Source organism: Acomys russatus, chromosome 19 (genome assembly GCF_903995435.1).
Source record: "Acomys russatus chromosome 19, mAcoRus1.1, whole genome shotgun sequence".
NCBI lineage: Eukaryota > Metazoa > Chordata > Mammalia > Rodentia > Muridae > Acomys > Acomys russatus.
Genome location: NC_067155.1, coordinates 52351596 through 52363178, shown reverse-complemented (window position 1 = coordinate 52363178; position 11583 = coordinate 52351596). Strand labels below are relative to the sequence as shown.

General features: G+C 49.5%; 1 protein-coding gene across 1 annotated transcript in view; it reads right to left on the bottom strand.

Annotated features, from left to right (window-relative positions):
- Positions 1 to 5701: 5701 nt before the first annotated feature.
- Positions 5702 to 11583, bottom strand: part of Abcb9 (ATP binding cassette subfamily B member 9) — a 49189-nt gene continuing 43307 nt past the window's right edge. The window contains exon 12 of the mRNA XM_051161472.1: positions 5702 to 6986. Within this exon, the coding sequence (XP_051017429.1) occupies positions 6726 to 6986 (261 nt within the window). The 3' untranslated portion in view covers positions 5702 to 6725. The remainder of the gene's footprint in view (positions 6987 to 11583) is intronic.

Genomic DNA, 11583 nt, shown 5'->3' with positions numbered 1-11583 from the left:
TATTTATTTATTTTTGGTTTTTCGAGACAGGGTTTCTCTGTGTAGCCTTGGCCATCCTGGACTCACTTTGTAGACCAGGCTGGCCTCGAACTCACAGCGATCTGCCTGCCTCTGCCTCCCGAGTGCTGGGATTAAAGGCGTGCGCCACCACGCCCGGCTCTACTTTTTTCTTTTTTAAAGATTTATTTATTTATTATTATGTATACAGTGCTCTACCTGCATGTATACCTGCAGGCCAGAAGAGGGCATCATATCACATTATAGATGGCTGTGAGCCACATGGTTGCTGGGAATTGAACTCAGGACCTCTGGAAGAGCAGCCAGTGCTCTTAACCACTGAGCCATCTTTCCAGCCCCTATTACTTTCTTCTTAACTTAAAAAAAAAAAGATTTAGGCTGGAAATGGTGGTGCACGCCTTTAATCCAAGCACTTGGGAGGCAGAGGCAGGCAGATCACTGTTAGTTTGAGACTAGCCTGGTCTACAGAGTGAGTCCAGGACAGCCAAGGCTACACAGAGAAACCCTGTCTCAAAAAAACAAAAGAAAAAAATAATTATTTACATTTATGTATATGAGTGGTTTTGCTGTATTTGTGTATTTCCACATGCATGCCTGGTACCCACAGAAGCCAGAAGAGGGTACCAGATCCTCAAGAATTCAAGTTACAGATGGTTGTAATATGTGTGGGTGTGGGGAACCAAACTGGTCCTCTGCAAGGTCAGCCTGCACTCTCAAATGCTAATCCATCTCTCCAGCTCACTCCTCTTTTTAAATTCTGTGTATCTATACATGTTTCTGTGTGTATGAACATGAGTGCAATGCCCCTTGGAGACCAGAAGAGGGCATCAGACCCTTTGGCGCTGGAGTTATTAGTTATCAGTAGAGTTAGGAGTTAACCTGCAAGTTGTCCTCTGTCTCCACACAGTGCTGTGTCTATTCCCACAGACCCAAGTGGCAGGAAAAGCCTTCCCTGATATAAGCCGGTTAGTCACCCAGCATGGTGCTGAGTATCTCAGGTCCTCTGCAAGAGCAATATGTGCTCTTAGCCACCAAACCGTCTCTCCAGCCCCCCCCCCTTTTTTTAAGATTTATTTTTTATTATGTATACCGTGTCTGCCTGCATGTACACCTGCACACCAGAAGAGGGCATCAAATCTCATTATAGATGGCTGTGAGTCTCCATGTGGTTGCTGGGACTTGAACTCAGGACCTCTGGAAGAACAATCAGTGCTCTTAACCTCTGACCCATCTCTCCAGGCCCCCAGCCCCTTATTTTTATTCTCAATGAAATAAGTAAATTATTGTACCACACCTTCATGCTCTGTCTCCAAACCTCAGAGACAAATTCCACTGTGCACTCTGTCGGCACTGTTTTTTGGTATTTGAGATAGGATCTCATATTGCCCATGCTAGCCTCAAATTTACTATGTAGCCGTGCATGACCTTGAACTATTGATCCTCTTGTCTCTACCTGCCAAGTGCTGGGATTTCAGGCATGCACCACCACGCATGGTCCAGACCAAGTTAACTTATCATGAACAGAAATGTATTTATGTGCTTTGGTTTCAGAGACTGGCAAGGGCCTCCTGCTTGGCAGAAGGTGCCACGTGGCAAGAGCGAGTGCCAGAGCTGCTTTGACAGCAGACTCCCATGTAGACAGTTAACCTATTCATGAGCCCTTGATGGCCTGATCATCCCTCTCTGTGCCCGTGGTGTTGGAGATCAAGTTTCTCAGATGTCCACTGGGGACACATGCAGATCCCAGCATCTCCCAGATAATATGACCTGCCTACATGTCCTGTCCTGTCCTGCCTCGTGCCTTTCCCTCAGATCCAAGCGCCTGGCTTAGTGCATAACCATGAAATACATTCTTACATAGCCAACACTCTCACTGAGGAAGCAATGCCAGTTTCCAGAAGATTCGCCTGCACTCTTCCAACCCCCAATAGACACATGACAGGCTCTGTCTTTGCAGATGCAAAGATCCTTAGGCAGGGGCAGGCTTGAGCCCCAGCACTTGAGACTGAGTCAGGAGGATTGTGAGTTTGAGGCTAGGTTGAACTACATGGGAAGACCCTGTCTTTAAAAACAACCCTGTTTTTATTGTCTTTGTTTTGTTTATTGAGATGGTTTCTCTGTGTAGCTTTGGAAAAATTTAAAGTCTTAAAGCACCTTTCCCTGCAGTGCTGAATCAAATTTACCTACCTCCTCATCCTGCGCTATTTTAGCCATAACTTTGCTGCCCTGACACTGGCCCATGAGGTGTTGAGGGCCAGCCTGAGTTTTGCTCAGAGTGTCCCAGGTATCTAGCAGGGCACCTGACACGAGCATTCTGACCCCCAGAAAGGGCACCCTGCAGTTGGTGATGCAGTACTGCAACCACATCCCCAGTGTTGACCTAGTGGCCTCTGGACTCAAGCCAGCCTTCCCTGCCTTTCCAGCCCTACACGTAGAACAGCATGGCAGGTCTGACCTGTGCACCTGGTGCCCGGCTGGTAGGCCTGAGCCTCTTATGTGTGTGGATACTATACTTGAAGGTACGCCTGTGTACCACATGGATACAATGCTGTCAGACTAAGAGAGGCCCTGGGTCCCCTGGGAGCTGGGATTCAAACCTTGGTCTTCTGGAAGAGCAGCCAGTGCTGTTAACCACTGACTTATCTCTCCAGCCCCTAAAAGGCTTTTTACATTGTGTGTGTGTGTGTGTGCGTGCGTGCACACATGCCACAGCATCTGTGAAGACAATTTTCAGGAGCTAGTTCTTCCCTTCTATGTGGACTCCAGGTATCAAACTCAGATCCTAAGATTTGGCAGCGAGTTCCCTTACCTGCTGAGCCAGCAAAGCATTAAAAAGAAAAGAAAACAAACAAACAAAAAACCAATAACAACAAAAACCAAAACCCAACTTTTGCTGATTGTTGTGGCTTACAGGTTTAGTTAATTCTAGCACTCTGGGGGCTGAGACAGGAGGAGGGTCTGTGAGTTCAAACCCAGCCTGGGCTACAGTGTGAGACTGTCTCCCAAAACAAACAAATAAAACAAATATTCCAACAACAATGCCCAACAAAATGGTTTCTCTCTGTCCCCTCTGGTGTTTGGTATTTTCTGTTGTTTTATAGTTATAGGCATCCTGGAGGTGATTAGGGAGGTGAGGCTTAAAAGTTAACTGTATTTCTTTTTTTTTTTACTTTTGTGAGCACGTGTGTGTGTGTTTGCAATGGAGACAATCCTCCTGCATCAACTTCTTGATTGCTGGGTCGCAGGTGTGGGCCACTGCACACTGCTGTTCCTGAGAATGTAAACTAGTGCAGCTGCTGTGGAAAACAGTCACCCTGTGGCCCGTCACACCCAAGAGAGTTATAAACAGACATCTGTACAAAAGCACAAGTGCTCACAGCAGCACTGTTCACAAAAGTCAGGGCAGCAACAACCAGATGTCCATCAGCGGGCGAACAGACACAGATGTGGTCTGTCCGCACAATGAACTATTATTCAGCCATAAAAAGGAATAAAGTTCTGACACATGCAGCAATATGAAAGAACGTTGGAAACATGATGCAGAGTAACCGAGCGGTCAGTCACACAAGGACCCTTGTTAGATGATGTGTGCAGCTGGCAGCCTGGCAGCAAGTAGATTAGTGGCTGCAGAGGCTGGGAGAGGAAGGGGCGTGGGCTTCATGGCACAGTTTTCTTCTAGGTGATCAAAATGTCCTGGAATTAGACCGTGGTGACACTAGCCATGGCTGTGATGAATTTTATACCATGCATCACCAAATGCATCTTAGCACCTGAGTTGAGCCCTGGAACAGAGACATTAGTGGAAAATCTAATAAAGCACAAGAAAGCTTGGAATTTTCATGGCTGAGTACGCGTTGGACCCAGGTGGGATAGCTGAACCTGCCACATGATGTGCTTGTGTGCGGGAACCATGAAGGCTGCATAAAGATTCTGGGTTCTTGTGGCATTTCTGGTAGCTTAAACTGAGTCCAAAATTAAATACTTATTTCTGAATTCATAGCTATCCCCTAACGAGGAGCTAGTGCAGTCTCTAGAAGGTTCTTTCATGAGCAAAGGCTTCACTTCCAGGTTTGGGTTTATAAACTGGGTGATGGAGCTGACCAGAAAGAGGGAAGAGTCCTGGGTCCACAGCCTCAGAAGGGGGTAGAGCGGGAAGGCCTAACCCAGAGGCCGCAGTCCCTGAGCTAGGGCTAAAGATTTCTGCAGGTGTGGTTCTTGGCACCTGCTAATGGGAGACAGCTGGAGCCAATCTGGCGAAGCAGCTGACCAGTGTCCTCAGGAGGAGGAGGAGCTTCCTGGTCTCTTCAGTCTCTTCCTTCTGGCAACCCAGAGCCAAAGCATGCTTTTCCTGGTACTCTGGGCACGCTTGCTCTTTGTGAAGTGGCGGCCCTCCAAAATGCTGGCTCATCTTCTCCATTGTCCTCTTTAGGCAGCTTTGAGATTTACAACTCAAACCTGCCCTGAGATTTTCTTTTAAATTGATACTTTTGTCTTTGACTGGCAGTTGGGGGTGGGGGTTGAGGGGAGAGCACAAAGCAGCTGACCCCGGCTCTATGGTTGGTAGTGCCAACTTCATCTGGAAACATCTGAAGACCTACCCGCTCAGAACTTTTAGTCATCTGTTCTACAAGCCAATGAGTTCTGAGGTTAACGTGACCCAAGCTGCGGGCTTCCCTTTGTGGTGAGTAGTGCATGCCCCCCAAAGATAGCCTTGCCAAGTTCCAAGAACCTGTGACTGGACCTATTGGGAGAAAGGTGTCTGCAGACATGACTAAGTCAGGGCTCTCAAGGTAGCCAAACTATGGAACTGTTCATTTCTTCAGTGTGGGTCATTTGTTAACAGCAACAAGAGGAAACAAATGGCCCAGCCCACCCGAGCCCCCATCTTGGTAAGAGCACAGGGGTAGGAAGTTCTTGTAATGCATCCCCTTCTACAGCTGAGGAAACTGAGGTCCAGAGAAAAGTAGCAAAGTGGAAGAGCACCTTGGCGATCTCAGCTACCTCTAGGCTGATGTTGCTCGTCTGTGTTTCTTGTTGGGTCTTTACAACATTACAGAAATATTTATAAAATACAATCACCATAGACAAGCAAAGGCAAAACAAGAGTCCGGGTAACACCTGGGCCACGTGATACACGCCTTAAGGGGGAGGGAGGTCCGCAGTGAAGAATTGCCTCTATCAGATTAGCCTCTTGAGCGTCATACTATCCACCTGTGACCGAGAGGTCATGACTTCAAGGTCTGCTCACCTTAAACAGACCCTGTGTTAAAGCCCAAGCTGAACGACACACAGGTCATTCCCAGGCCAGGCCTAGGAACAGGCTCCCTGGTAGGCAGACAGGTGAGGAGAGGGGCCATGATTAGATAATAAGGATGTTGACATTCCAAGATGGCTGGTTTCCCCACCCTCCTCACCGGAGACAAAAGGGCAGGCGTCCTCTCCTGGGAGTCGGCCTCTGCGTGTGAACCAGTCTTGACAAGCTCAAGGTAGGGTCCTCCTTCCCTAATTCAGGGCTAGTCAGTTGACTAAAGACAGGTCCATAAATTTGGGGTAAATGGTCCTATCTTTTAATTCTTCAACAGAGAAAGAACTGGATCAAGACCCCTAGACAGTAACAATATTCTCTACCTCACACTGGGTGGGGGGGTGGGGGGCCCTCACCTTGATGGACAGAAACAGGTGGTGTCAGCTGGGCTTTAGCTGCCATGGAAGCATATGGGTATTTGGTGTTTGGTTATTGCTAACCTTCCTACCCTGCACAGGCCCCATGGAGACAGTTGACATATGATCTGTTCGATTCCTGGGGATGTAAAGAGCACAGATGGGGTCTCCAAGACACAGCAGCAAACTGCCTGTGCAGCTGTCTGCACTGCGCAGGGCCCAGAGAAGAGCCAGATCCAAGGAACACCTGACAGGGTAGAGGTCAGAGGTAGTACACTTTATTGACCCAGTTCTCCCAAAATATTGAGACCAGGACAAAGTCAGACCCTGGCCTTTGCCTCAATCTCCACCAATCTGAGAACATATCTCACAAATAACCAGGGTCCTCCGCAGAGTAGCAGGGTGGACAGGAGGGAAAGGTGCCAGCCAGGGGGAAGGATGAAGGGCTCAAGTGCTGGGTATAGGGCTGGGGGCACCCCGAGGCCCGCCAGGCCTGGCCAGCCCCTCCTCTTCTGAGGTTCTGGTGGTTCACAGTGAGACTGGCTTTGATTGGCAGGGGGGTGATGGGCAGTCGGCCACCTCCCACTCCCTTGCCTACCCTTGCCTGACTCACAGAGCAGGGAGACTGGAAGGATGGAAGGCCAGCCCTTGTGTCCCCCTAGGGGACAGGGAAACCGCTTCTCCGGAGGGGCAAAAGGTAGTGCTTCGTTCTCTCCCAGCATCCTCCAGGCGCTTAGAAAGGGTCGTGCACTCGTGGCTCAGAAGTCTTGAGAACATCCTGGTGAGCTTGCTCACTGCCAGTCCAAAAAGAAAGGGTTTTGAAATCTAGGAGTTGACTGGAGGGTGTTGAACCGAGCAGTAAAAACCCTGGTGACATGGTTTAAAAAGGCTGCTCTACCTTGGCAGGCCTGGAGGAGCCAAGAAGGGGGACAGTAGAAGGGGGTAGTCCATGGCAGCCAGTGGGTGCCTGGGGAGCAGGTGGAAAGAGGCAAGATGCAGGAAGCAAGAGGGGCTCGGCAGGTCGCTTCCACTGTGCAGCCTGGCTGTCAGGCCTTGTGTTCACTGTTGCTGGGTGGCTCCTTGTGGCCAGCTGTGTAGTCTGAGGGGTGCTCGAGTCCCAACATCTGACGCTGCACCAGCTTGGCATAGAGGCCACCCTGCGCCAACAGCTGCTGGTGCGTGCCCTGCTGCACCACACGGCCCTTGTCTAGCACCACGATCAGGTGCGCCCGCTCCACAGTGCTCAGCCGGTGTGCAATGATCAGCACCGTGTGTTTCTGCAGGTTGCCATGGATGGCCTGCTGGATCTGCAGGAACAAAGGGGAGCAGGCTCAGGGGCTGCACGGTACGTACGTACACACACACACACACACACACACACACACACACACACACACACACACACACACACACACACACACACACACACACACACACACACACACCACACCACACACACCCCCCGCTATGGCTCCACCGGCCTGCTGCTGCCATCTGACATTCAGTTCTTGGTGGTAAAATGAGGGTCAAGACAGAACCAATTCCTGGTTTCTATTTCACACAGCACAGGCACTAATATAAGTGGGTCCCTGGGGAGCTGGAGAGCTTTTACCCAGTGCCCAGCCAGGAAAAGTAGTTCCTGAGCAGGCCTCGAGGCTTCTGTGTGTTACTCTCTCCTCTTCCTTCCCACCTCTAGCTTTCCTGCTGTCCTACTCATTCCCCTTAAAATACTGTGTGTGTGTGTGTGTGTGTGTGTGTGTGTGTGTGTGTGTGTGTACACTAAACATCAAACGTGTGGTGGTCAGGGGACCACCTGTGGGAATTGGTTGTCTCCTACCACTCTTACCATGTGATATCCTGGGGTTAAACCTGTTAGGCCCCAACATAACAAGCACCTTCCCCTGCTGAGCTACTCCCTGACCCTCACTGTTTTTTTGAGACAGGGTCTTATGTAGCCCAGGCTGGCTCCAAACCTGAGAGCAACCTTCTTCCTCCTGCCTCGGCCTCTGGAGGGCTGAGATGGCAGGCGGGCCCTATCATAGCTGTCTCAAAGATTCCAGTCAGTTCTTGCTAAACACCTGCTTAACTAGCTTCTCATACTTCAGGATTTGATGCAAACTCATAGGGAGTTTCTGACATAGTGTGGCCGGTCTGTGAGGGGGAGGAGGTGCTGTGCTGCTTCTCAGAGTTCACAGAACTACACCCCAAGAATAAGTTAGGAGGGTCTTTACAGTTAGTAAAGTAAGGACTGCAGCAGGTGCAGCTTACAGATACAAGGGTCAAGGGAGAGGTGGGGTACTAAGAACTTTTATTTTCTTTAAACTTAAAAATCTTGGGGGAAAACCCTCCTTCTCTCCTCCCCATCTCTACGCACCCCAACCGTTGGCTTTGAACTTCCTGTTACCCTTGCTCCTCAGATGCTCTCAGTCCCAGAACACCACACAGCTGGCTCCTTCAGTTTCAGGACTTTGCTAAGAGGTGACTTACTACCTGGTTTTCACAGTGAGTGCCACAGAGTGCACAATAACTCCATGCAACCCCCATGACACCACCATGCCTCAGAGGGACTCCTGGATGCACAGTGCTCCTCGATGCCTTCCTGAGAAGGCTCAGCATGGGTATAGGCCGTAGGCCCCGCCCATCCTTCCCTAGTGCATCTACTAACAAGGGCTCCACACCTGCGTCTCGTTACCCTGGTCATCTGTATAGCTCCTACAAGCACAGCCGTCTTTCAAGGGCCTGAGAGCACTACATCCCAAACATGATCATAGGGAGCTGTCACCATCCTCTGTGGGGAGATACAATTCCCATCACCTCCACTGGACACAGGGCATGCTGTGTGCCCACACTGACACTGCAATTCTGTACTGCTTCTGTCCTCTCCTTACTCCCTTGCTGGTTCCCCTTTAAATGCCTGTTACCACTGCACCAGGGGAGCAAAGCTCAGCTGGCTCTAGCTTCAAGGCGTTCACTGATGCCCACGTGTGTTCATGCTGGGCAATGGCTGCCATGCCTGGCATTGAGTGACAGTTTTTCTCTGTAGCATAAAAAACCCCAGCTTAGCCGGGCGTGGTGGCACACGCCTTTAATCCCAGCACTTGAGAGGCAGAGGCAGGTGGATCGCTGTGAGTTTGAGGCCAGCCTGGTCTACAAAGTGAGTCTAGGACAGCCAAGGCTACACAGAGAAACCTTGTCTCGAAACACCAAAAAACAAAATAACCCTCCCCCCCCACCCCCCCCCCGGTGGTTTCCTTGTTGTGACCTGGGAGTAGAAATGCCATGGAGACAGAGGTCTTGTTTGTCTAGTCAGCCTTTCTCAGTAACCCTAGTGTATAGAGTGGTGCCTGGTGTTTGGGACCAGGTCAGTGACCATCTGGTAAAGAGCAGACTGACCCTTGGAGGGACGTGCCACTAACCAGCAACAGGACATGACCACTGAATGAGGATTCCAGGAAAGAAGCTGTGTCTACAAAGGCTGGTGATTAATAGTTCTAGCAGAAAGTTCTAACAGAAATGCAGGGACACAGAGAGAGTGGAATGTTGCTGGCCTAGAGCCTAATCACCACTTACCTTGGGCTTTAGTGCCCTAATTGTCATTCTTTGCCCACCCCTGTGTCACCCAACATCCCGAGACAAACAGATAAGCTGAGGTTTCTCCTCTTGTCTATAACCTGTTCCCACCAATGCATTTGAAAAGTGTTTTGATTTATGACTTTCTTTGTTCTGTTACTATAAAAACTTCATGCAACTACTTCCATGTTTGAGCATAGAATTTGGGATGACCTAACTATGTGCCTTGGCTGGGGTCACTAGTTTTTGGCTCTAGCATAAATGATCTCCCTTGAGGTGGTAGCTAGTGTGTGCCAACAACTATCATCTACTTTGCAGTAGAGCAGCCAGGCACCTGGATGGAAGGGAGGTTCTGGTAGGGACCCACTGAGTGTGAGCCGCCTAGCATTTCATCTCCGTAGGTGTATTGTGAGGAAGCTTTCTGGGGTGCTCTCAGGCCTCCCTTGGTTGGGCCCACGGCCCATGTTTATCTGAGCCAGGCTTTGCTGTTAGAGCGTCTGACTGAACATGTCTGTTGTGTTCACTGTGGAGCGTTTTGATCTGCCTGGTGTGGTGTGGTTTGTATCTGAAGTATTTGGACAGTACCTGATATCTGAGAGCACTTTGGTGTCTACTTGGTTTCTTTTGCCTTTGGAATACTTGGATCTGTTGCCAGCTGACTCTGTCTCCTGACTCTCCTCAGACACCCAGTTTTGTTCTGTGCTTCTGCTTCTTGCTGCCTTTAGCTAAGGACTTTTCCTCAGCACTTTTCTCCTGCCCAGCAGACATACTCCATATCGGGTCAGAAGGAACAGGACCGTCCTGGTGGAAGACATATTTGGCCACCCAGGTCTCAGCTCTCACCTAACTCAAGAGCCAGTTGGAGACAATGGTCTGAGGTGAAAGTGGAGGCAGTCTGTGCCCAAAGCCATATATACCCCTCACTTAAAACCGGTCCTCTGGGCTGGAGAGGTGGCTCGGCGGTTAAGAGCACTTACTGCTCTTCTTAATTCCCAGCACCCACATGGCAGCTCACAACTGTCTGTAACTCTAAGATCTGACACCCTCACACCGACATACATGCAGGCAAAACACCAATGCACATAAAATAAATTATTAAAAAAACCATCCTCGTGTTCCTAGCTAGCATAGAGAGGCTTGCAAATTGTTGGTGTTTTGAGACAGGGTTTCTCTATGTTGCCCTGGCTGCCCTGGAACTCACTCTGTAGACCAGGCTGACTTCCAACTGAGAGATCCTCCTGACTCTGTCTCCTGAGTGCTGAATTAAAGGCATGCACCACCATGCCCAGCGGGGAAAGAGCTTTCTAAAATAAATAAGGAAGTGCTTGGGGATGAAGCTGCAGTGGTGCCCAGTGCACATTATGTGAAGATTATGGACTTAGAACTTGAAAGGATTTGAAAACGAGAGATCAAACCACAGAGAACTTGGCTTTATGGTTCCCTCAGTGCACAAACTTGACATCCCAAAATTGGTATTTTTTTCATGCAAAAGTAGATGTTCTAGGCAACAAAATGATCATGAGTGGGCAGCCTGCCTTGAAGCACAGCCTATTTGAACACAAAATTATCTAAGAAAGGAAAAGAAATTATGAAAGTGGTAATAACTTACAAACATTAGTAATATCAGCTGGGTGTGGTGGCGCACGCCTTTAATCCTAGCTCTCTGGAGGCAGAGGCAGGCAGATATCTGTGAGTTTGAGGTCAGCCTGGTCTACAAAGTGAGTCCAGGACAGCCAGAGCTACACAGAGAAACCGTGTCTCGAAAAAACAAAACAGAACAAAAAAAATCCCCACTTGTGGCTAGGTGTGGTGGCAAATGCCTGTAGTCCCAGCACTTGGGAGGCAGAGGTAGGTGGATTGATGTGAGTTTAAAGCCAGCCTGGTCTATAAAGTGAGGCTATACAGAGAAATCACATCTGGCAGGGGTGGGGGTAGGGGGGGTCACTTGTGACAGTAAGACACTGGGGTAAGTCTTACAGTTTCTCCTGGAGCAGCTTCCCTTCACCCCTATGTTTACCATATGTTAAAATATCTTTATTATGCCAGCCTGTCCTGAGGCTCCATTCAGAACAGATGTTTGGCCTGAGTCCCTAAAGCTTAGGGGAACTCCTTGGGCCCCAGGAGCTACACCTCTGCCTTCGCTGCCGGTGAGTGTCCCTGTCTGTGGCTGGTCTGCCCTGCTGACTGTGGCTTGTCCATTACCTTGGGTTCCTTAGCTGATTTTTCTGGCCAGAGACCCACTTAGTATTTGTCACTGTCACCCAAAATGGAAACAAACACCGAGTGGTTGTGTATCCGTGTTTAAGCCTTATGCACAGCAGCATCTGGTCCCAG